This window comes from Thermobia domestica, chromosome 9 (assembly GCF_964235325.1).
Source record: "Thermobia domestica chromosome 9, izTheDome1.hap1.1, whole genome shotgun sequence".
NCBI lineage: Eukaryota > Metazoa > Arthropoda > Insecta > Zygentoma > Lepismatidae > Thermobia > Thermobia domestica.
In genome coordinates, this window is record NC_137462.1 from 89682243 (window position 1) to 89710087 (window position 27845).

A 27845-nucleotide genomic window follows, 5' to 3' on the forward strand; every position below is an offset into this window, starting at 1 on the left:
AAATTTTTAATTAAGAATTTCATTTTTAAAAGTGAATGTGAAAAGTTTTGCGTCCGACGATTAATTAAGCTCTGTAGGCTAAAGGAGACGGATGATAATGAAAGTGAAAGAACTGATAGGATGAAAATGTGGGAGGGGGAGAGAATCTCGAGAAAACACAGGGACACAATGTTGTCGATCACAAACTCACTTGACCTGGGATTCCTAGCACCAAAGATGAGCACTCTACCACTAAGTCACTGTACCCCCCACATTAATTATATTTAGTTTAATGTCGGACCCCAAAATTAAAGCTATCTTTGGTGACTGATAATTCCTCTCCTTGCCCTTTCTGAGTACAAAATCTACAAATAAAACATATTCATCCTTCCAATCATACAATTGCCATTCTTGCATTCCATTTCTTTAACAGTGAGGACTTTGAAACTCTAACTACAACTACTAACGACTTCAGTCATTTAACAACTGACATGCGGTTTAGTACTTACTCCTTACTTCAACTTTCACTCTATTTATTATTTCTTTGCTCCCTTCCAGACCATGAGAGTAATTCTCACCATCATCCTCTTCGACTACGCATGAATATATGCCAGCATCATCACGATCTAGGCTTGTCAATGAAAGACTTCCATCTTCGTGAACTCTAATGCGACTGAGTTTCTTCGCGCGACCTTCTCTCATCCACATCACCGTGCTTGGAGGTGGCGCCGAAGAGGTTGTCGAGTCCGTACATGGCACTGTTAGATTTTCACCTATGTCCACAGCCAATTTTTGGACTTCCGGATGTTCGGTTGCATAGCAACAACCTGAAAGAAAGAACAAGTTTTAAAAACAATTATTCTAAAAATTCGTAGTGGCAACCAAAAGCTTGCGCAAGATTAACAAACTAGCAATGCAGGAGATCAATTCAATATAGAATATTGCATTCTGTGCCCAATTCTTCATGACAAGTTAGGTACATTGAATGACAATATTAGGCTTTTTCTCTTTTAATTTTTAAAGTTCAACAGTTCCTGTAAGCTAACAGAGATCGTATTCTTATCTGGGATCATATCCGGCACTATTGTCACAATCATAATGGAAATTATCTTGATATTGTCAGTTTATTCACAAGCTCTAAAACTTTCTTTCTGCTTTGTTTTCGGAATAAGTATGCCAAAATGAATCACAACTACGTTTCTAACAAGCGAATCCAAAAACAATACCCATTCTGTTGAATCAATAATCTCAACGAAGCATAAATTACAGGTATTACTTTTAAAATAAAATAAAAATCTATGTTCAAACTACCTAGCAGATGTAAAAAAATAAAAAAAAATAAAAATAAAGAAAACTAAAGTCTGAATGTAGAGAAACAAATTACAAATGATAAAAGTTTCAAATTATACTTTTTTTACAACTACGAACAAATCATTTGAATTAAAATTTGGAACACACACACATAAAAATAAATAAATAAATAAAATTTTTAAAAATTAAAATAACGAGCATTCAACAGAAAGAAGTATTATTAAAATTGTGAGTGTTTTGTAACTTGAAAACTATTTTGTGTATTAGTTACAACTCTTAAACATTTATTTTCGCCTAGGCAACATTTTAGCAATAATATGTTAAGGTTTTCATTCTGTATTACATGCACTTATGTATAAATAACAGCAAATTTTTGTATGTACTTTGCCTTCTGTATTCAGCACATGTGATAATTTCTGGAGCCTTTCACAAGTCACTTTATCTTGAAGATGAAGATTGTAGCTGTCTTCTACTTTTTGCGTAATAGGTGACAGAATAAGTGGAAGAACAACGCAAAATGTAAGACATAACTACAATCTTCATCTTCAAAGTAAAGTGACTTGTAAAAGGCACCAGAAATTGTCGCATGTACAATCCGCGGCAAAAAACCTACAACATGAGGATGTAAGTTTATTGTGATACTACGCCTAACAGCACAGGGAATGAACATAACGTCTAAGTGGAACGAATCATGCCAGGATAAACCTCCGCCTCCTCCCGTGCACACTTATTTTGGAGCAAAAGACTTCGTCATTTCACAATAAACTTATATGCTCATGTTGCAGGTTTTTTGCCGCGGATTGTACCAAGATCATAGTCTCTCAAAGAAACATATATAAGCAAGGCAAGGTTGCTGTTATTTATACTTGAACAAATTTCAACTATTGTTGAACAGCACTAATTTAAATATTTATTATAAGGCAATGCAGTGGTAGCCTCTTCTGAGAGACCAGTAGCGTGGTCTTATAAACAGCTTCCGTGGCGTCTGGTGAACAGTCTATAGAGAATTGATCTATGATGGTCTGTGAGCACCAACTACACTGGATTGAAGCCCAGGTCGTGATTAGGAGTCCATGTTAATAAATAGTCTTGTCCTTCATAACTTCGGTATTGAATAAGAACGTAAAACACAACAATTCGAACTTATTGTGCAGCTACAAATATTACATTAATCACAATAAATTTCTCATTTTAGTATCTACTTTGTGGATGATAAAATGCCAAAAGTTGTCTTACGTAATAAACTGTACGTACTTTATTTTATACTATGTCAAAGAATTAGACTAAAATACATACAGGATATATATTGAGAATGAAAGGAAAAGTAAAGACTGCAAAAGGTCAACGATACTGAGAAACAAGCTCATTGCTGAGCAGGGTTGGCTGGTTTAAACCAAAAAACGAAAAATGTTCGTAAAAGTGTAAGTGTTTGTAAAATCTTGATGAACACACATTTGTGGATTATCATGTTTCACTCCCGTATATTAATCGTATTATATTCAGACCTAAATTCCCCATTCATTACTCAAAAAGATTATACTACAAAAGCAACTTTTTTTTTTAATAAGTTTATGAATGTTTGTTTTGCGATTTTTTTATAGTTTGTTATTATTGTTATGTAATTGCAATCGAAGAAAAATTCTAAATATTGTTTCCTTTCAATAATGTTTACTATTGATAAAATACATCGAAATGCCGTACTTTTTTTGCGGTACGTGACGTTTCGGCGCCGCCGTTTGGGCGCGGACGTTTGGGCCCCGCCGTTTGGGCACTGGACGCTTGAGCGCGAAGCCATTTGGGCGCGAGTTAAATTAAAAAGCCATTATGTTAGGCGGTGAGTACTAAGTTCGAATCAAGATATCACATGGTGTCTACTGTAGTGGAAGTCCTTGAATTATACTGGATTTTGTTTTACGTATTAGAAATACTGGAATTTCAAAATTCTAAAAATTCAAAACTGAATTAACAATTACATTTTGTAAATTTAAGTTTCAACCAAAGTTAAGTGTGCTTTTTATTTGATAACTTTTCAAGCCAAAGGTAAGTAGACCAGACTAGATATGATTGACTGCATTACATACATAGTGAGCCTACTCCATTAAAAAACTTAAAGCACGCCTTCTACTGTAGTTATGCAATAAGTGTGAATGTCAAACACATTTCTAGTGGCTAAATGAACAATATATGTACATTTAACTATTATTTTTCACTTTGAAATCGTTCTTTTTTTTCTTTCGCCACTTTCTTTAATGCAGATTAAATGCTTACAATGGGACGAAAAAAAAGTGTGTTAAGTTTTGACTTTTATATTGGAATGTTAAAAAAAAAAAAAAAAAAAAAGTGATACCAGAAATACGGCATAGTGCAGTTTCTAAACTCAGTGTCTTAGACACCCTGTATGCGAAGTATTCTTAGACACCCAGTATGCGAAATATCAACCCGATTAGGATTTAGGATTTTTAGATTTCTGGGCTCTCGGCATCTAAGGCCATTTAGCCCGTCATGTTTGAGGGGCACACTATCCGGGGAAAGGGAAGGAAGGAAGCGGCCTGGACTTATAAATTAGGTACCACCCCGGCATTTGGCTGGTGTGAATGAGGAAAACCCAGGAAAACCTTATTCAGGGTGGCTGGCCTGAAAGAGCGTGTTACACTTTTTCGACTGAGTGCCCCCACCGGGAATCGAACCCGGGACCGCTCGCATCGAAGGCGAGAGCGTTAGCGACTACGCTACACGGGGCCACTTACCTCAACTCGAGTGCGAGGAAATCTTTTATTGGACTTAAGGAAGAGAAGAGTTTGGCAAACGTAATACGAAAGGAAATTAATTTTAATATTCATAAGTATGTAATTGTTAACTTTTTTGAAAAATACAAAAATTAAATCAATATGTTTTAATTAATATTAAGAAAATTATTAACAGTTCGTCTGATTCCTTCATTTCCTAGCTTTCTTATATAATATAAAAATTAGATCAACATTAGATCAGAAGTACAAGAATCGTGAACAAGCGAAAAATCAATCCATGACGAGGTTAGGCAACAAATGCCACAAACGCATTAAACTATTTCATTTAGATGAATAAATAAGATAGAGATAGAAAATATACAGATAAATGAGGTGAGATAAAGATAGAAGTGTAGGAAATGTATATATCTTGATTCGAGCTTAGTTTTCAGTGCCTAGCTTACTTTATATGTTGTAAATTGTGATTTTTACTATGTACCTCGCGCCCAAACGTCTGGCGCCTAAACGGCTTTGCGCCCAAACGTCCGGTGCCCAAACGGCAGCGCCGAAACGTCCGCGCCCAAACGTCCTGTCCCGTTTTTTTTTGTGTGTGTGGGGTCATACAAACCCCACGAGGGGCATTTAGTGAAATGAGAAGTATCTTTGGTATCTATTTATGTATAAATGAGTCTGAGCGAAAGTGGACTCAAATAATTCGTATCTTTATTCATTTGTCTTACTGATATGCAAATTAAGTCGTTGTATTTCTTTAACTTGGACTAATAAAAGTCGTTGTTAACTAACTTGGACTAAATTAGTTCTTCTGTACCCTGTAGTACCTTGAAATTGTCCATTTGTAAGTCTGTATAATGGTTTCACTTGTGCAACTGTTTATCTTTTTGTCCTTCTGAAATGACTCTTGACAATGATATTAACAAGTATGTAAAGATTAGTACAACGTATTTTTATCAGGAGTCCTTCATGAGTGAGTCGGCAGACGTATCGCATTTGTGGCCAATTAGTCATGGTTCCGAGTTCAAATGGAGGACAATTTCTCTCAGATATAAGTCGAGAAGCGGTTCGGATTCCGCTTTAAGCTTACCGTATGTGATCCCTTCCAGCATAACCCGGTTGTTGCATAATAACACCAAGGCGAAACAAACTTATTTCTATCCATATACGATATGAATACATAGTGCAAATTATTTAAACAAAAAACAAAAAAAAAAAAAAAAGGCGAGAATAAGGAATAGTTTATGTTTTGAAACGAAAACGAAATAAGAGAAGCCATCTTTACTTAGGAAATCGGTGAAAGCGATAATCTTAATAAAACAAGAGTAAATGTAAACAATATATATTTAAAAAAAGTTCATGTAAACGTGTGGGGCGGGGGGGGGGGGGGGAACGTAGAGTTTCAGACCTAAGGCTGTTCAAAATTGTGGAAAAGCTATATTTCAACATGTGTTACTTCGAACACAAGAAACAGTGGAGCAGTAGTCCATATAAGCATCCAAAAAATGCGTGTTTCAGAAATGTGCAATGTGTATTCAATGAGTTTCCTAGAGGACATAATTCCCAAACATGTTTCCAACAGATTTCTCAGATACGCTCTGAATCAAAAGTGGATCCAAAGAATATAAAATGTAAGCCTTGAAGGCAGTGAACATGTAACATGTCGGCGGAAAGTCGGAAGTGTTAACGATCACCAGTTCCACTTCCTCATGTTCTGAATAATGCGTGTTGCGATGTCTTGTTTCACGGTATATTTCACTTTTTTTTCCCCCCAAGTATAAGCGTGAAACAATATATCACAGTACGCGTTATTCAGAACATAAACAGTACAACTGGTGACTTTTCTCATGGGTCTTTATTATTGTGCGAAAATAAATAGGCTACACATAAAAAAAAATATATTCCCAGGTCTAGTCTTGTGCCAAGAAGGGCTCAAATCGGTAATTCCTCCATTCTACTACAATACGTGCTTGAAATTTTATTGATGCTTTATGCTTTACATAATGTTCAGTCATTTCCTACATTCAGAATTTCATGATGCATTTAGTCTTAGTCTTTCTTAAATGTTGTACGAAGTACGAATACATTTTAATATGTGCAAGTATCTAATGTGACTCTTCCAAAGAAAGTTTATCCCATGAAAGGAAATCACTGTGATACAGCTTGGTTATACTAATAAAAAGCTAAAAAACCCACGTCTACTTACGCTCATTCTTATTTATTTATTGCATTAGGAACAACAACAAGCTTCATACAAAAAAGTAAACAAAATAATTAACAAAGATAACCAGTTGGATTGTATCATTTCAAAAACAGAAATATGTCATGAATCAGGTTGTTCCAAGTTTTGAAAATATGCTTGGCATAAATTTTAAAACAATGATGAATATTAGTTTCAAGATTTTTCAGAGAAATTATTTACAAAATGTTCTTTTTGTGTCGCATTTCTTGCTGCATTCACTGCATCTTGCCTCTATATTACAAAAGAATTATAAATGATTAGGTTGTGTTTGCAGTTGATTGATGCAAAAAGCAATAATTGCTCTGTGTGGGATTGAACCTGCAACCACTTCAAAAAGAGATAGTGCCTAATTAATTACAGAGTAAGGCATAAGTCGGTTAACACTCCTGTAGCACATGAACGGCTTGGCGTTCACACTTGGTGCATGGTATATGTTGCTCGGGTGGGTAATGGACCATATTGCACGACATGGTTGCCCTGGCAGCCATCTTGGATCTAACTTCAGATTTTAAATGGAAGTGGGGGGCATGTGGGGTATCGTTTGCAACGAGCTCGATCTCAGAGAAACAGTGGTGCAGTCCATTTTCACCTACCGTTATTGGTTAAGAAGTTATTGCGTCATAAAGGGTTAAAATCTGGAATTACAGCTTTTTTTTTCCTGCTCCAGGTGATGTGAAGATTTCGCTAACAATCCCAGAACGAATCGAGATCGTGGAGAAGAATGGTGGACAATCTGCCAGGGTGATTGCGGCTCAGTTTAATGCATCTCATCGACAAAGGGAGAACATCTCACACGTTGCAGTGTTCAAGTTGTTGAAGAAGTTCCATGAGACAGACTCGGTGCACGACACGGCAACCGACGTGTTGGCTGCTGTTGCGAAAAGCCCAAAACGCAGTTCTCGTCGTGTGGCATCCGTAACAGGGATCTTTCAGCAGTCAGTGCTACGGCTGTTGCATGTGAACAAGCGGCACCATACAAGCTGCAACTTCAGCAGCGGTTAACGGAGGATGATCCAGACAGGCGCGTGCAGTTTGCTGAATGGGACACAGAGAGGTATGAGAAGGATTCCATGTTCCCACAACGTGTTCTTTTCAGTGATGAGGCATTTTTCGTCCACGTAGAGGTCAATAAACAAAATCAGATACTGGAGTAACACAAACCAAGACTGGCGCCAAGACAGCAAAGAGGTGGGTGGGGAAAAGGTGATGGTGTGGTGTGGAATCTGAGGGATGCCCATTATTGGACCGTACTTTATCCACGGTACCCTGACTGGTGGGAAATATCGTGATCTGCTCGAGGATGATCTGTTCCCTGCTCTCTTCAATGAGGACGGTAATTTCCCATCCTTTTTTCAGCAAGATGGGACTCCACCTCACTATGCGATATATTCACGCCAATGGCTCGATAGACAATTTTCGGGACATTGGATAGGACAACGGGGACCGATAGACTGGCACCACGATCCCCAGATCTTATGCCGCTAGACTTCTTCCTCTGGGGCCATCTGAAGAACCTGGTTTATCAAGAATCCATCCGTGATATCCACTATGATGCAGCGAATTCTGCAATGTTGTGAAATCGTCGACCTGGACATGCTGTTGCGAGTCCATGCGGATTGGTAGAGGCGCCTTCCAGTGTGTCTTGCTCAAGAAGGACAGAACGTAGAGTACACCTGTAATGCTAAATTTTCATTCTTTGTGACGCAATAACTTCTTAACCAATAACGGTAGGTGAAAATGGATTGCACCACTGTTTCTCTTAGATCTAGCTCGTGTCAAATGATACCCCACATGGCCTCATCCCATTTAAAAATCCAAAGTTGGACCAAGATGGCCGCCATGGCAACCATGTAGTGCAATATGGTCCATTACCTACTGAACAACATATACCATGCACCAAGTGTGAACGGAAAGCCATCAGTGTCCTATAATGGTGTCAACCGACTTATGCCTCACGCTGTATTTATTACATTAAGAATAACAATAAGATATATACAAACAAGTAAATAAAATAATTAACGATGATAATCAGTTGGATTATAGAATTAAAAATAAACGTAGCATGGCCTTGATTCTAGAACTGATTTCTGAATTACAAATTCGATGCTTCAACAATTATGACACAAAGTCGATTATTGGGCCATTGCGGGCTCACAAGGAAGCTAGCATCAATTTGACTGAATGATTGATTTTGAAATTAACGGCCCGTTCAGCAGCAAGGCTATATGAGATGTATACCTACTGATTAACGTGGAATCCGAACCATATGAGCTCACACCGGGAACCGAACCCGGATCTCCCATATTGCCAATTTCAGTTTTATGCTGCTTTTGGTAGAACGTCTACCCCAATTTTCCTATAACCACTTTAGATCGATGATTTGTAACTTCGTAAATAAATTTATAAATATTAATATAAGAAATATCATATCGCTTTAACCCTTTCAAGAAAAACCCAAATGAACCTGCACATCCTTGGTTACACGCATTAGGTGTCGGGATACCAAGACCTGTTGCCAAATTTTGCAAGTACAATGTTGCAATTTTATCAAGGTCTCATTAGGAGGATAAACCAATTAATTCCGTAAACGTACAAGGCATAAGACAATTAAGCAGAGTGAATTACAAACCAGGCAACTTCATATAATCAGTCTGTTACATTTTAAATTTATCTTTGGCACCAACATTCTAATTACGACTATTCTAACCGGCAACGCTTGAGATGTAAATTAAGTAAAGAAACAATTTTCCGTAATTGGACGGTAGGTAGTATTTAAACACAGATACATCTAACTGTGGAATATTGGATTCGACTGAGAGTCCGGATCCACATATTTGTAAAGTTGTCGAAGAAACTTATAATATTTTAACAGACTAGTGCAGTGGTTCTCAACCAACGTGTCGTGACACACTAGTGTGTTATGAAGTCCACTAAAATGTCTCGCGAAAATTTAGAATTTAAAAAATCATGAAGAATTTAATAATAATTTGTTAAAATCAAGACAGACTGAGCCAGTCAACATCTCCATCGGTAGTAATGATGTTCAGTGCTACATAGATAATGAAATAAAATCTTTCAGTTTCAAGCCCACGGTAGTGCCGGCTAGGCTAAAGGGGACGATGATGATGAGAAATGAATGCAATAGTGGAATGAGGAAAGTTGGAGGAAACGGAAGAACCCCAAGAAAACCCACGAACATTGTCTTTGTCCACCACAAAGTCTACTTGATCGAACCAGGAACCTCACGCTCTACCACTGAGACACCGCGCCCCGCAGTGCTATATATAGTTATTATTAAAAGTAATTGGTTTCACTACTATTATAATAGATATATGATAAAAACGTGTCGCGATGACCTGGGCGTTCAGTAAACTGTATCGCCAGTCAGAAAAGGTTGAGATCCATTGGCTAGTAAGTAAATAACCGAAATACGTCGTCTTTTTTTACCTGAGAGATGCGTACCGGTAACTATATAGAAATACATTAATGAAAGTCTAATCTATTAACACAGATTCCTCTATAGCCATCAAGTAGTGTACAGACTGAAGCAAGGTTAAGTTTACCTGAAGACAGTGTTTTAGCTTGCGCAACCATAGATGTGTCTGAGAGTTAAGGATCCACATATTTATGAAATTTATGTAAGTAACGTGTCATGTTCTTTTAGAACAGCAATCTGGAAGCAATGAAAACATCCGGATTTTACTTCTAATGTCCATAATAATGTAAAAATACTAATCCAACATGAAGGTAAGTGTTCTTCCGCTATTCCCGTTTATGTATATATCCATCGTTGCTCGGGGTTCTCCCGTTTCCTCCCACTTTCTTCATTCCACCGTTTCATTCATTTCTCATAATCACCGTCTCCTTTAACCTAACCGGCATAATCGTGGGACGTAAAACTAAAGTTTTCATTTTTTTCATCCACCGTCGCTGACGCATCTGGTCCCTACAGATTCACCCCAGTGTGTGCCTCCCTGACTCAATTAGTTAACATTCGTGCATTTGAGTAGCAACCTTGCACAAGCTGGTTACTGTATCGTGTACAAAAATGTTTACGCCATACAAAATCTTAAGTCCATTTAAAAAGTCCAAAAATTGTTTAAGGTACACAGTGAATTTAATGAGAAAGAAGTATATATGCAATGAATGTGCATGGATACGGATTCGCAATCTGCACCGAAAGTGTCTTCATAAAAACGTAAATGCTAGTATTCACGTTTACCGAAGTTGTTAATATTTACGTAACGTTTTGTTTAATTGTGGTTGTCCCAAACCGACAACATATTTAGTAGGTCGAATGTAGTCAAATCCACTTTAAAGGTTACAATGATGACAATGATGTTTAGTGATGGAATGGAGCTACTTCTTTATTTGTAATTTAAAAGTATACGATCCCGTTAATGCGCCTCAACCTTCACCTACACACAGTCTTGTGAGACCTCAACCTCTCCTTTCTATTTTTTAATTTAATATTATTAGGACTGAACTTCTTGCGTAAATATTAAAATTGCCACTTCTTCAACTAAATAAACAAAGGCTATACAGGTTTTCTTTTTTTTTTCTTTCTTTCTTTCTTTTAATGCTCTCTGCGATCGAAAAATAAAGGTATAAATGCAGTTAACAACAATGTACTATTCCGAAGTACTATAACAAGGATTAAAAACTTGCATCGGCTCTAAATGTTTCAACTTATTACCATCACCTTTATTCCACAAATTCCTCAACCATTTTTAGCATTATGCTTACTAAAGTTAAGAAATAAACAATGTTTGAGAATGTAAACAATATTGACAAATCTCAACTGCAGCTATAATGTAGCATATTGTCATCTAGACTAACACAATACTTGCCTTCGGCCAACACTATAAGAAAGAACACGTCTATTATTTTTTTAATGACCATTCTTCCATATCAGTTCTTCACACAGCACAAATCAGTATACAGAAACATATTAAATATATATTAATTTCTTTCATTACGCTCTCCACCCACCCATCTCCATTACATGTTTCAACATGGTTTATATACGAATTAATTCTAAATTTCTCCACTTTGTGGCGCTGCGTTCCAATACTACTGATGGAACATGGCGGAATGCGCTTTGTATTCTCATATAAATGAATAATTTTAAGTAGTTCATCGTTGAAAGAATGGAAATTATTACTTTTTAAAGTAGTCTATGATGATATTACAAAAAATGAAACTGGAAAGAAATATGATTAAGCACAAATTTAATTTTTTCATTAACAAAAATACAATGTAAAGACAAATGGAAATGAAATTGAATGGAATCTTTCAATTTCACGTTCCACAATTATGCCGGCTAGGCTAAAGGAGACGGTGCTGATGAGAAATGAATGAAATGGTGGAACGAAGAAAGTGGGAGGAAGCGGGAGAACCCCGATAAAACCCACGCACATGTGTTTGTCCACCACAAAGTTCACTGGGCGGGAGCTGGGATCGAACCAGGAACCCCATGTACCAGAGATGAACGCTCTACCACTGAGCCACCGCGGCACCGTATATAGACAAATGAGTATCAGAAATTATATTATTTATTTATTTATTAAATGAAAACATATTAAAACTCTCTATGTGTAGATGCAAAAGTTAGTGTCCACCTAATTTTTTTTTCTGTTTTAGTGGCGGTTGGTGAATTATGATGCCTGGTGTTGTAGTAAGAAAAATTTGAGACAGGGTAGAAATCGGACTAACTAATATAACTGTGACGCAAACGCTAAGTGACGTAAAAATAATTAAATTTTTGTAACAAAAATGAAAACCAATAATAGTAAAAGCTACAAATTGAACACATTTATATTCAACGTTCTTTTTAGGAAAATTTGAGGCATAGTGGGGAAAATGTTTGGTGCAAACATCGATCTGCTATAAGTTTTTATTTTCTCCTTATAAAGTCTATTTCCTTGGTCTTGTTATTAATTTGATCTCTTATCATGTTACTGTTCCTTTCAAAGTTTGAAATTACCTGTTGTGCAGAAAAAATCTATCTATCTCTCCTGAAACTGCCAAACAAATTTATACAAGTGGTATTACTGTTTGAAGAAACAATCATAATGAGGATTCTCCTATTTTTATTTGTTTTAATTTTAAAATAAATATTTCTTACTTTCACATATGCAATATTAATATTGCATATGGAGTTTAAAAGAGTTCTCTGAGTTCCGCACACTGAAAACGACCCCGCATCTGTTTCTACGGAAATGACGTCAGCGGTGACCAAGAGTCTATCGGAAGTTTAAGTGGATATCTGGATATAGAGTGAATAGACGGCATTTGTTTATTATTATTATTATTATTATTATTATTATTATTATTATTATTATTATTATTATTATTATTATTATTATTATTATTATTATTATTATTATTATTATTATTTAAGGTCATATTATAAAACTGTACGTATAACAATCTGCTTTTTATAACCTACAATAAAGTAAAGTCAGTCTTGAGTTAAAATAATAATAATAATAATAATAATAATAATAATAATAATAATAATAATAATAATAATAATAATAATAAATATAGCACCTGTAACTGAATCGGGTGATACCCAGAGTGATAGAGTTAGAAAAGGCCTATACTACGTTCTCTTAATTTACGATTACTGAGACAGACTTAAATTATATTAGGCCTATTATACTCCTCACTGTAATTTATGTAATATTTAATTATTTCAGATACAAACCGTAAAGATACCCGAATCAAATTTATTACGACCGAATAGTTAGCAAATTAGTTTTGCATTACCACAGCTAATTTATATTGGTTTCCACTTTGAGGTCTTATTTTATTTAATATAATTAAAATGATAAAGACCACACTTACACTACTGTATATATCAGGTTACACTAGTGGTTCTCAACGTGCGCGTTCTTGTTCTCAAAGAGGGTATTGGATCATAAAGGGGCGATAGATTATTTAGGGGACGTTTGAGATTTCATGACCTTTGTTTTATTACTATACCTAGGTAGAACTTGTTATTATATTGGTAGAACTTATTATTATTATATTACTAGGTAGAACAAAGGTCATTATTAATTTCACAAATTATCAAGTTTTGTTTACAAATTATCATCATTAATATTACTGTTTTCCAATCGATAGCTAAAAATTTGATGATTCTGAGGAGCTAAAAATAATAAAACCCAAATTATTGCTGCATTTATATTCTGAATTTTATATCAATTTTGTAATGATGAAAGATATACAACAGAAGATGAAAGATAATAATTCTGTTCTTATAACTTTAAAAATGTCTGTCAAAGAAACTTCGTGATATTATATTATGTAAATATTATTACGAAAAGCATAATGCAGTAAAAATCAACTTAACTGATCTTTGACTTAGCAGCCCTCTTACAATCTGAGGTAAGTAGAGAGAAACACGATTAGGTAAGGAGGAGGAGGCAGAAAATGAAATACGCAAATGTTGGCAATGTACTCGCGGTCATGAAGCCATGAAAAATATGCTTACAAAACCGTTTTCGATAGTTTTGTTTGCCTCCCACCACTGTACTTTATCAACGTCCGGTTACCTTTAAGTCCCTCCCCCGTCCATGTTGTTTATTTAGAAAGGGGCCAGAAAGTTGTGGCGTCATAGAGTATTCGATCAGAAAATATTCATATGATGTATCCTGCAAAAGAAACTACCTATCCTCAGGCAAGACCCTATTTAAAACTGTTGCCACCAGGGCCATTGAAAAATTGGCACTCCTCAATACAAATATATTCAATATACCTACTGTGCATTTTAACACAGTGAAGTGAATTATTAATATTTAAGCGGACGTGCAAAAAATAAAAACAAAGAAAATAATACATAAAGAAAAATATTATACTAAGATTGGCATACCGTATATTAATATACAAATAATAATAGAGAATTTGACGTCCCCAAAACTTACCGTTCCGATGCCGGGCCATGTCTTATATTGGCCCATGTGTATATATGAGACTGTCCCAGGTAATCAACAGCACATACTTTCCAAATTTTGGCAGAAATTCTTGTTGCAGTTTCACTATCTTCCAATTAAAGGGACATTGTCAAGCAGAAATCAAATTTGGAAGACGCAAAAATATGATAATGAAAGAATTTGAAAGAAGAAATTTGAAAGTATGAAGAAGCAGAAGAACACATAACGTAATATTGTCGTTATTTATTGAACTTTAATGCTCTTTTTCAGCAGATATGAGACATGGATATCAGTTTTTGTGCCCAATTTCGAAATTACAGTAATGGGTCCAATGCTCTCCTACTGAGGATTCTGGAACCACGTGCACCAAAATAGATGTTACTTTTCTTCCGGGGTCTCTTCCGACCATTAAATACTCTTCTGCTAGAAACAAGCCGTAAGAATTTATCGTTTTCCTGGTTAGTACAGTATTGAAAGTAAAGAACAAAGATTTGCGAGCTTGTTTCATAAACAATAAAATTATCAATAAAATAAAGTTCATTTATGGATGAAGTTCATCCACAAATGAAATAAAGTTCATTTATGATTTTTTTTTTTTTCAATTCAATATCTAATCAAATTATTTTGGATGATATGTTGAAGAACTTTTAACTAAATTAAATAGAAAATTGGTAATGTAGAAAGTACTTAATGTTATGTTATTATTATCTCCACGTGTAGTCTCCATTTTTTACATTACTTATAATTGGAACGAGACATACGACAACTCTCACATGGAGAACGAAAACAAGCAAATTTATCATTCTCGAAGTTGGAGAAGTGGAGCAGCGAGCCAACCGCCAACCAGTCTTTGGTAGAGCAAAGCGATCGAAGTTATCTTGACAACTTGAAGAAATGTGAGTGCATTCAGAAAGGTAGGAGAGACTGCAACTAGAAAAAAAAAAAGTTATTGCAAAATCAGGGTTGCCAGAAATCAAAGTTTTTGCCGTGATCAGACATAATCTACAAAGACAACCTTTGTTAACTTGAGACTCGCGTGAAGCTAATATTTGTTAGCTTGTTTCTTCCTTAAGACTTTAAACCTCATTTCGGAACGAAGGCCGGATTAGTGTTGTAAAAAAACGTTTTTTTTCTGTGAAGTTTTTTTTCAATAAAAACATCGTTCTTTTTCACGTTTTTTTTCAAATGTCTGTTTTTTTCTGGCAACTATTATTTATTGATTTATGTTGCAGATTATTGAAATAATCAACAGAATTTGAGTCGAAGCCCTCGTAACTTACAAATCGTTTGTTTCTTTGTACCTATATACTAGCAAAATTGTGTGATTATTCCTTTCGGACCCAGGTCATTTTTGGCGTTTTCCTACATTTTCAGTTAGTGACATTGCTCAAAAACCGTTTATTCAATTGATATGGTTAAGACCTTGTTTTTTTAGAAAATGGATGTGGCTATATTTTGGTGTAGGCCTAAGTTACATTGCAGTCTTGCCAACGGGTGGGAAATTATTGAGGAAAATGTAGGGGTAAAAATTTACAAAAAATTCCCTAACCGAAGATCAAAATTCTTTGTATCTAGCACCACTGCTGCCATATGGGTTCAAGTCACCTAAAAAAAATTCTTTGGTGTGTTGACAAGGTACAAGGAAATCCTGAAGTCACTGGCTTCCATTCAAACAGGGAAACAAAAAATTCTCTTTCATCATACACATGAAATTTTGACACTTTTTAGGCCTCAGAAGCAAAAATCAACAGATATGCCGGAGCTACAGCTTCTCTAATTATCTCATTGAAACTTTTTATGCTGCGTTCTTTAGGTAAAAGAGGAAGCTTTCAGGTAGTGGTACGTGTGTTTCAATGTAGCCAGCAAGAGGGAAATAATATAGGGAAAAGGGAAATTTTCCAAAATTTTCACCTAAAATCGGGAATTAATTGTTTTGGCTGGAAACACTGCCATCAGACAGACGAAAACTATCTGAAAATAAACCTTGATACCCCAAGAATATATCCTACAAGTACCATGGCGATATCTAACAAAGCAAGCATGAAAGTTTTAAAAAAAATCTCAGAAATTCACCATCATCTTGCCATTTACAGAACATGGTTTATTGTAAACCTCAACTGTACTTTCTCTAATTATCCTATTAAAACTTTTTATAGTGCGTTGTGTACGGAAAAGACGAGAATTTCAGACAGGGATACGTTTGTTCCGATGTAGCGAACAAGTGGGAAATAATAGAGACAAAACAAATAATTTTCCCAAAATCTCCCCCTAAAATCTGGAATTACATTTTTTTGTAGCTGGCAACACTGCTACCAGACAGACGCAAACTATCTTAAATTAAACATTGGTACACCACTAATATATCCTACAAGTATCATGCCGATATTTAAGGAACAAAGCTTCTAATTACCAAAAAATATATTACAGTAAACAGAAAAGTAGGGGAAAACTAGAAGAATCAAGGGTTAGAACCTAAATACGAATTTTCCGCGTGCCCCCTAATTACTCCATTGTAACGATCTGTATCCGCGTTTGTTCAATAAGGACAAATGTTTGACTGGCGTAAGCTGACTTGCACTCGGACGTATAAGCAAAAATTTCGAATTTTGTGTCCAAATTTAGGGAAACTTTAATTTACCTAATTGGAAACACTACGCGCAGGTCCGTCCAATTGATGTCAACAATTAGGTGTTCACCCGAGGTATGTACCTGGCAAGTCTTAAGGAGGTCTCTCTAAAATGAAGGAAGCTACAGGGAAAAAAGAAGTAAAGGAAATTCTAAAATTCTCGAATATTTGACTGGGCTGAAATTTGAGAAGGAAATTCGACCCCGAGAAGAAAAATAAATTAATATGATAAACTATGGTCCAACCATATTTGGCAAAAATAATATCTCGATATCTTAATTACGTGTCCACACAGGAGCGTATTAAAAAAGTGACACACCCGTATATGCCACTTTGGCCACCTGGGTTCGAAAGGGTTACGAGTGTACGTTTGATTACATTTTTTTGACTACTAACCCGTGTTGTTGTTGTACGTATAGTCTCGACTAATAATAATATCGTTGTTGTAAACAATCACTTTATAAGGAAAATTTTTTCTCCTTTTTACATATTAGTTCCAATATTGTTGTTGAGAAATGCAGGGTGTTTCAAAATGAATATCTTCGTAGTACTTATTACATGTTACGTACAATTATATACAATACATCAAGTGAAAGAGTACCTCAAACAGTCTTTGCTACAAATGTTCGATGTGAGCTTCATTCGTCACACGGGACACATCTAGTCGATAGGCGAGAAAGGCCCATAAACTTTCCGCCATTTACGCACAAAACGCATTCAATTTAGTGGAGTTTCGTTGCAACTGTACCATCTCCTGAGGATTTGCTGACCGCCAGATGCGAACATTGTGAGTATTTACATTAGCTCTTAGGTAAAATATCGATTTATCTCTGAAGACGACACAATCTAGAACATTTTCATTGTTATGGAGCAATATTTCATCTGTGAAATTAATACGTAAACCGTAGTCTGTAGGCTTTAGACCTTTAGCAACTGCAAACTATAAGGACGTAGTTGCAAACGTCTCCTTAATATTCTTCACACAGACGGTTGCACTGTAACTACAGATTCAGTCTTTATTAAAACACAAACAGCTTTCTGCTTTTAGCTCTTTCTAACGGCAGACAGAGGAAATAATGCATGTGCATGTGTGTGTACAAAACTGTTTGAGTTGCTCTTTTATTTGATAATATTTATAATTGAAGTGCTTGGAGGATAAAGGTATGTAACAAGGTATGTAACAAGGAAGGTATGTAACAAATTGAATATAATGGGAAAATTGATTTTCACAACTTTGTTCGTTAACATACCACCTTCATCGTTTCTAAATATCTGCACTAAGACGAGGACTCACCAAATAATGTGTTAGGTAGCATGAGTAGCATATAACATGTGCATGAACAGCCAGAATGCAACATTTAGAATAATGTAACATAACACCTCTCCAAGCGTTTCAATTGTAAGTTAATTGTAATAGATACTACAAAGTTTCAAAGCCCTAATATTCATTTTGAAACACCCTGTATTACTTCAAATTGAGTCATCCTATATTCATGTCTTGTATATACATATCATCAGGGCCAGCCCTAGGCAATTTGTCGCCCTGTGCAATGGCATAATTTGCCGCCTCCCCCTTAATCCAGAAAGAACAAATCTTAAAAGTCACGATTTTAAGTATGCTACTCCAGCATGAACAACGAAGGGGAGGGTAAGTGCAGTCGCACTCAGAAAGACTTAAATACTTTCTAAAAAGGCAATCCCGTTGTGTCTGTTTTTTTTTTTTTTTAATATCAATCTGTAATGTTAGTGAGAGATAAAGGAAACACACCTGCAGAGGAAAGATGATAATCCTTTTTACAGAATTCAATATCGAGCTTCAATCTCAATGTATCAGTTTGCAATTTCAGTACAACTAGCTCTTTTATCTTTATTTCTTGATTTTTCTTCTACATCTGTTAACATTTTTTTAAAAACTTGTTTCTATCTTCAATGATAAGGAACTTGTTTGTGACAAAAACAAGACTAGTTGTCATATCAAAACTGTTATAACTAACTAAATGGAACAGATATTCGCTACTATTCCAGAATTGAGTTCTTGCATTTGACAACAATCAAACAATTTGTGCTGAGATTTATTTGACCATTTGCTTTAGCATTGTCCATGTGACCTTAAACTAATGCGTCGCCCAGCCCCCGCCTAGTAAACTTTGTGGTGGACAAACACCGTGTGCGTGGATTTTCTCGGGGTTCTCCCGTTTCCTCCCACTTTCTTCATTCCACCATTTCATTCATTTCTGATCTTCACCGTCTCCTTTAGCCTACCAGACATAATCGTGGGACGTAAAACTCAAAGATTTCATTTCATTTTCATTTAAACTAATGCGACCTAAACGCAATTTATGAAGGTAGTATTCAAATACTAGGTCAGCTTAGTAAATGTAACTACTACCATCATGAAATCTGTTTCCAACAAGAAATATTTAATTTAAATAATATACTTATGATAGATTTTGCCGGACTCGCCATACTTGTCACTCCATGCAAATGCACGTGTTGCATATATGGTAGAGCCGGTTCTGCATATCATATATATCTAGTCGACAAATTATTTATATATGATATTTAGAAAAATACTATTAGGCAAATTAGTATTAGCTTTTACCTTTAGACAAGTTATTTGAATTTTATACTGTTCGTGACATTATTTTTATACTTATTAAAGACCTGCTTTCACGAAAAAACAACATTTCATTTCCACTTTTATTTCTGACTTGATATTGATGAAAACTGCTGAAACCCGAATTGTTAGTAGGTATGCTATTCATATAAATTGTAAAATATTTGTAGCGTATCAATATCTAGCGTTTAATTTATGTTGCATTTTACGGTAATTACACCTACACAAAAATATTTCATACTTAAAGAGACGTAAGATGCATTACAAATGACTATTTGAAAAAAAAAAAAACGAAATTTAGAAAAAAAACGGGAGGCATTTTTTTCTAAAAAAAAAAAACGTACATTTCTGAAAAAATCCGAACTTTTTTTTTTTTCTATTTACAACACTAGGCCGGATTAACACTCTTCTGATCTAGGCTATATTCACGAAATCTTCCTCTTCCTCACCCCAAAATTAATTTCAAACATATTTCTAGTAATCCGTTGAAGGTACTGTTGTTGCTGTTTGACATTTTGTTTTAATTTAGGAAGAAAATTTTAACCGAGTTCTTAAACTTTGTTGTAAGATATAGTGATACGGTTACTACAGCTAAAACCGAAGAAGGACTACAGGAAGTGATTGACATAATAGTTGACCCTGGGAAACTCTATGGAATGGAAATCAACATTGAAAAGTCGAAAGTCATGAGAATATCACTGAGTTGATTTTAATTTAGCGTCCCATTCAGCAGCGAGGCTATATGAGACGTGGACCTACTGATTAACGTGAAATACGAACCACATGAGCTCCCGCCGGGAATCGAACCCGGGTCTCCCATACCAAAGACGCGTACGCTAAGCGCTTAGCCACGAGGGAGCTCGAATATCACGTGGACACGCGTCCTAACGGATCAGAGTAGAATAAAGAGAACTTAAATAGGTCGATCGTTTCAAATATCTGGGAAGTATTTTGACGAGAGACGCTCACTATGCCAAAGAGATCAGGTCAAGAATACAATAATTGCCATAGCCAAAGAAGCGTTCAACAAGAAAATATCACTCTTAACTATTAGGCTTAATATTAGACTACGGAAGAAGTTGCTCAAGTGCAATATATGGACACTGGACTGTGTGGTTCAGAGACTTGAACATTAAGGAAATTAGAGAAGAAATATTTAGAGAGCTTCGAAATGTGGTGTTGCAGAAAGATGGAGAGATAAAGTGGACAGAGAGAGTAACAAATGAAGATGTTTTGAAACGGATAGGAGACAAGAGATCGCTTCTAGGAAGGACAATTGGATTGGACAATCTTGGGAAGAAATAGTCTTCTTCATACCGCCGTAGAAGGAAAGATGGAAGGAAAGCGATGAATAGGAAGAAGAACACAACTGATCAATTATTTGAAAAATAGAAAAAAATATTGGGAATTAAAAGAGGAAGCTGAAAATCGAGAAACGTGGAAGAAACATAAGAGTATACAATTTAATTTGATATTGTAGCGTTACCATATTCTAAAATGTCAAAATGCAGACACATTTCCATCTGACAAACTCGCTGTATAAACATTAACTTTGGATACAACTTTGACCTTTTGTTTTAAGTTTGCTTTTAAATCACATGAAAAAACATTGAAATGTATAGAAAATAACTAAACAAGGGTACTTACACAGCATCATGTTGATTTGTCTATTCATATTTTTCAGTAAATCTGATCTCTGACAATTTCTTCTTTGAATACAATTAATGAAATGTATCTTTACATGTAAATTTAATTAATAATACACCTGAGCTTAGACAATGCGGACAAACCAGTGAATTTCGGTATGTGAATGGAAATGTTTACTCTTAAAATGCGGAAATATGGTAAGATTGAATCTATGACTACTAAACTAGGTTCCTGGCAAGAAGTTCATGAAGGGATTAATGAAACAGCTGTTGGGTTGAAAGTTTCGAGGTGTGGTTAGCATATCATGACCTTCATCGCCATTGTTGCTAATACAATGTTGAGTCCTAACTTTTGCAATATTCTGGTACACAAGACACCTGTATTTAGTACAGTACAACAGGGGCGGATCCAGGGGAGGAGCAATCTCCCCCCCCCCAAGAAGAGGAAACTCATATATATCAATAAAACCCATCCCAAAGTTTGGAGCCCTTAAAAGTAGCAGTATGACAACCCACCGCCTTCCCCCCAGAAGTCGGTCCTGGATCCGCCCCTGGTACAATGAAAGCAGATTAGCATTCGAAGTATAACCCCTCGTGTTCGACTATCTGCAGAAACCTTCCTGCCAGTTCCTCGATACCATGCCTTGTCCTTAGAGGCAAAGAAGTCTGTCACTTCTGTTTACACTTCCAACTAGTTGGTAAAGTATCGCGATCTCAGAAAGTGCGCAATGAACAAGTAGTAGTTCGAAGGGACAAGGTCAGGACTATATGCCGGGTGTGGCACAAGTACGATGCTATCAAGTTACTCCATATCTTGTTGCATTTCTCAAGCTATATGTGGTTTTGTGTTATCTTGTAGAAGCAGGATATACTTTCGGTTCATCAATGCAGGATAGTTTTGGCGCATTGCAGCACACATCCGCTGCAAATGATCGAAATAATAGTCGGTATTGATAGTATGACTGATAGTAACAAAGTAAATTACTGCCTCGTAATTCAGTTCCACTACACACAGAGCATGACTTTATGGTCGAAATAGCCTTGTCTGACGACTGATTCTGGAAATTGACCCTTTCTCAATCACTGTTTTTGAACATTCGATTTTCGAAAAAAAAAAAAAAAAAAAAAAAACAATCTTCGTCGCATGTGACAATCTGTTTCCGGAAACGGATATCATGTAGATTTTGCAAGAGTTCTTGGAACACATTTAGTCTCCTCGGAACACGAGCTGGGGTCAATTCATGTAGCACAATGCCGCAGCTTCTTATGCTTTTCCCCAGTTCGTGAAGGTGTCGCACTACAGTGAACTAGGACATGCCGAGTTGATTTCACAATCGTCTTATGCTGCTGGATGGATTTTTCTCAATGGCGTGTTGTATGATCTCTGAAGCTGTTAACTTTGGTGGCCGGACCTTGGCCTATCTTCAACACTTTTACAACCTGCACGAAATTTCTGGAACCAATGAGTTAGTGTGCTGTGGTTCACTGCACCTTTTCCTTTTACATAACAAATGTTTTGCATTGGTGTCGCAGCGTTATGCCCGAGATCAAACTCATATAGTACAGGGACGTCATTTCAGATTTTGCCAGAGGGGCAAGGTTGTTCACATACAAAAGAATGTCACGTTTTTATTAGTATATAATTTATTAAAAGCATGTGTTTCTCAAACTCGGGAGGCAATTGTCTTCTGCCCCCGCCACCAAATGATGTCCCTGATACAGTAACAGTTCACGCATCAGACTTTGCTGAGCTCTCATCGTCACTGCCATAGACGACTCACATAGATTTAAAAAAAAAAAAAAACTTTCAAGTTTTATAGTCCAGCAAAAATAAATTCACCTGAAAAAAAATATTGCAAAGCAAATAAAGCCAACGGCCCTTTAAGTTAACAAAAAGAAGAAGAAAGGGAGAAACAAAGAAAATAAATAGACTAGGAATTAAATTTCTGGGTTTTCGACATCTATGGCCATATAAGCCTGTCACGTATGAGAAATTACGTCCCTTGGCGATCACACTACCCGAAGAATTGCGGAGGAAGAAAGAAATGGGGAAGGAAGGAAGCGGACTGGAACCATTATGTTAGGTACGTACTATCCCGGCATTTGCCCTGTGTGAATAAGGAAAACCCAGGAAAACCTCACTCAGGATTGCTGGCCTGGAAAAGTTGTTTCACCTTTTCGACAGTGTCCCCATCGAAAATCGAACCCGGAACAGCTCGCACGAAAGTGGAAAAGAAATAGAATAAAACAAAGGAAATAGAAAGAAAAGAAAGAAAAAAAAGAGAGAATTCAATTCTGAAGAATCTACTAAGCCAACATTTTCAATTTTAAAAGTAGCACATTGAAGATGGTGCAGTGCACTTTGTAGATTTATGCTAACGTTCATGTATTTTTATGGTGGTTTTGATATAATTGAAATTTTCTATCACATTGGAAAAAATAACATATCATAGAAGGATATACGTATTACCCAGACAGCACAATACACGTACAGTATCCGTATAGTACATGGGCAATTGCACGGATGCAACATGTGCCTCACCTGTATAAATGCACGTCTGTACTGTACATGTGATGCACATATGCGTTACAGGTTATATTCAACATCTTCACGTGCGCAGTACATGTGCAATGTGCATGTACACGTCCTGCACAAGTGAATTACACCTACCACATAGGTGATTGACACGTAGCACGTATTCGATTTACATGTAGTGCACAGGTAACTTACATGTAGGACAGCGGTGATTTACACGCATTACTCAGGTGTTTTACATGTAGAACAGAGGTGATTTACACGCAGTACGCAGATGATTTACATGTAAGACACAGGTGATTTCCTTGTCTTACAGAGGTGATGTCAAAACATATTCGAGATGCAACGAAAAAAAAGGAGTTTATATATTTGGTGTTTTACCTTGTAATACCATCTGTAACACCAAACGTTCGTTCGTTCGTTCATAGCTAGTCATAATGACTAGCACACTTTTAGAGGGTTACGGCCTCTCTTAGGGAAGAGTATTGCATAAATGGAAGATTTAATGGATTGTGTGACAATCTCATAGAAGTTCTTTATTATAATAATTGATAAGGTCTTAAGGATCTTTCCAATCTTTAACATTTAATAGGAAATTAACAAGGAGATTGCAGTTAGTTTAATATTGTACAGAACTGGAACAGCAGAAATATGAAAGTAATAATGAATACCTAGTGATAAGGCATATCATATTTATATAGATTGTGAATGATGAGCATGAAGGATGAGGCGAGGTGAGCTATCACATCACAACACTAAAAGTGTTAGTCAGACAGATGAAGTTATCTTCTCGCCTAGGGGCTGCTCAAGGCTTCAATGTAGACAATGGGAGCCCTGTTAGTAGCAGATGAATTCAGCGTGCAAATGATGGAAATATGAGTGGAAGATAATCATGAACTTGATAGTCTGTGAGGAGCTCCTGGTCTATGGCGTCAGGCGATAGAGTGTAACAGTAGAAAGTATAGAGTAACGATAGCGGTGGAGGGTAATATCGAGATGGAGAAGAATAGAGAGCTAAGTGGTGCATAGTATTCAGAAGTAAAGGGTGTTGGGTTTTAAAACGAGAGCATATGTATGTGAGACGTAAAGTTTCAGGATGAAACTGAAGTGTAGGAAACTGAATTCGCTCATACAAGTCTGCTGTGGGACTAGGCAGTTTGACTCGATATGCAATGCGGAAAGCATGTCGTTCTAACACTTATAACTTTTCGTAAGTTTTGCGGGTGGCCGCAATCCATGCAACGTTTCCGTAAGTCAGCACAGGGTGTAAAAAGGCCTTGTATGTGTTCAGAATTGTGTTCGGTTTCAGTCCCCAGGACGTTCCGGTGAGCCTTTTTAATAAGTTAAGTCTATTGTATGCTTTAGTTGTGACTGTTTGAAGATGTTGTTTCCAAGTGAGATGGTTATCGAATGTGAGCCCCAAGTAAGTTACAGTTGAACGTGTCTAGATGAGAGTTTGGTCTACTTGTAGTGAAAGGCGGTTAGGATTTCTTCTGACTCTTGATGTTCTTTTTGGAGGAATGAAGATAATGGCTTGTGTTTTTGTGGCGTTGATCGTTAGTTGCCATTTGCTGCACCAGCGAAGAAAATTGTTAATTGCTAACTGTAGAGCAGATTTGATGGATTGGATAGCAGATCCTAAGGCAAGAAAGGCAGTGTCGTCGGCATATTGAAAGAGGTGAATTTTATCAGGAAGTGGAGGCATATGGGCAACATAGAAAAGATAGAGAAGTGGTGACACAGCCGATCCTTGAGGTACTCCACAGTGAAGGAAAATAGGATGTGAGAGACAGTAATTTATTGAAACATATGACAGACGCCCGATTAAAAAGTTGTATATCAGTCTTATATATGGAACAGGAAATCGAAGATGAGTTAATTTGTATATAAGTGCGATGTGCCATACCCTGTCAAATGCTTTCTCGAGGCCAAATAATACAAGACATGATAGTTTGACCGAGTGTTGTGTAACCATGGTGGTTAAACGAAGTAGTTGATCGTTGATCGAATATGGGAAGTATCTGGCGTCTTTCTATGTATGCATGCAGACGTCTTACTAGAATGCGTTCTAGGGTTTTACTAAAAGTAGACGTTAATTGAATTGAGCATAGTTGGCAAGAGATTTCTTTGGTTTTGGAAACATTAACGTCTTAGAAGTTTTCCAGGTGACAGGAAAATAGCCAGTGCGCAGAATGAAAGTAAAAATCGTGGTTAACAAACTAAGTAATATAAAAGAGCTTTCTTTTATATGGCGATAGGTTATTGTATCAAAGCCAGGTGCATTATTCCTTTTTTCTTACGAGCAACTGTCCTGACATCTTGAACTGTGATTGGCTCTGTTAGAGGTTCATTTTGCGGAAGAGTATGAAGGACATGAGGTTGTAATGAAGGAGAAGATGGATTGACTGTTTCAGCTGGATGTCTATATGAATATGTGGGACTGAGTGGTGTGAAGATGTCTTGTAGGAAATAAGCAAAAGCGTCAGCTTTGGCGGAATCTGTTTGTATAGGTAAGTCACCATTTAATAATGGATATGGTGTTTTAGTATGTTTTCCACAAAGAGCATTAAAACGTTTCCAGTATTTGCTAGGATGAGTGACGTCAGAGGTTTTAACCCAACACCATAGCTTGTAAGCACAGATGTAATTCTTGACCATCCTCTGAAGTTGCCGGTGATGACGGAGTGATTCTGGATTTTTTTTACATTGATAGTCACAATAAAACTGTCGAGAGCGAGTGATAAATGTGATATTCTGGTGGCAATGTTGGTCGATAAGACGTTGATGTAGTTACTGGTATGTAAAGAGAATTTGCTTCTTGCATTGAAGTTGTGATGGTATGAACGTCATGATACAGTTCGACTTCTGATGTAGGAGGTTGTAAAGGCTCCACTGCTGCCGATAGATATGTTCGGTATTGTTCCCAGTTGGCTTTGTCAAAACGGACGCTAGTTCTCTGAAATTCTGGAGAGGGAAACGTAGGATGAGTACTGAGTTGCAATTTGATCGGAACATGGTCACTTTCTAATGGATCGGGAACATCAATATGGATTTGTGAAACGAGATTAGCAGAAGTAATGACAATATCTGGTGTGCTTTGTGATACATGCCTAGTGGGCTTTGGAAGATCATGAATGATACCAGTCGTCAAAGGTGTAGCCACGGGGGGGCATCGGGCCCCCCAAATGATTTCCTGCCCTCTTAAATGACCAGCTTTAAAGTTTACACATCTAATCTAATATAAATAAAATAAAGAGTTTGTTTGTTTGTGTGTGTGTGTGTGTGTGTGTGTGTGTGTGTGTGTGTGTGTGTCTGTCTGTCTATCTGTCTGTCTTTCTGTCTGTGTGGGGCTTGGGGACCAGACGAGTGGACCGAGAATTACCAAATTTTGGTCACGGGTACCTTGGTCCAGGCCCCAGGCCAAGACTAAACGTTCTTTTTAATTTCGAACCAGGGGGTCTCTCTGGCGGGGAGGGGGGCGTTTACCGGGACCGGCCTGGAGACCAGACAAGTTGACCGACAGTTTCCAAATTTCGGTCATGGATACCTTGTTCCAGGCCCCAGACCAAGGCGAAGCGTTTCTTCAAAATTCGAACTAGGAGGGTCTCAGGGGGGCGTATATCTGGACATGTAAAAGTAATAGAAAATGTCCGATATTAGTGTCGAATTCATAGTTTTCGCGGTTGCTGAGATTAATGGTGAAACTCTGATCACATTAACTTCCAAATTCACCCTATTCCGCTGCGGGCCGGGGTCACCGGCGGGATACCGAAACATGTAAAATAATCCAAAATCAACCGATATTAGTGTCAAGTCCATAGTTTTCGCAGTCGCTGTGATGAATGATGACGCTTCCATTAGCGATGACTTGCAAATTCAGCTAGCATTGTACGAGAGCCGGGGTCAGCGGGGGTGATACCGAGACATTTAAAAATAGCCGAAAATGACCGATATTAGTGCCAAATCCATAGTTTTCGCGGTCACTGAAATGAATAGTAATACTCTCACAGGCGTTGACTTCCAAATACAGCCCCCATGCGAAGAATGGGTATATTCGGCTACTAATTAATAATTTACCATAAAATAATATGGAAAAATACCATTTTACCATACCAATGGAAAAATAGTATGGCATCTGTTCCTATACCGATCGGAAAATAATATGGTATACTTTTTTGGGACAGCAGATTACACAATTTACTGCGATTTA

The 27845-nt window shown here is 36.7% G+C and overlaps 1 protein-coding gene and 1 non-coding gene across 3 annotated transcripts in view; both read right to left on the reverse strand.

Moving 5' to 3' along the window:
- Positions 1-11306, reverse strand: part of LOC145694841 (protein sax-3) — a 53563-nt gene extending 42257 nt beyond the window's left edge. The window contains exons 1-2 of one of the 2 annotated variants that reach the window (XM_081771524.1): positions 11121-11306; positions 558-806 (exon numbers count right to left, since the gene is read on the reverse strand). In XM_081771524.1, coding sequence (XP_081627650.1) covers positions 558-806; positions 11121-11172 — 301 coding nt within the window. In that variant the 5' untranslated portion in view covers positions 11173-11306. Of the gene's footprint in view, positions 1-488; positions 807-11120 lie in introns of both variants that reach the window. The other variant, XM_081771522.1, reaches the window with a different exon arrangement.
- Positions 3957-4030, reverse strand: TRNAR-UCG (transfer RNA arginine (anticodon UCG)). Its single transcript has one exon. It is a non-coding gene; the product is annotated as a tRNA-Arg (tRNA).
- Positions 11307-27845: the final 16539 nt, after the last annotated feature.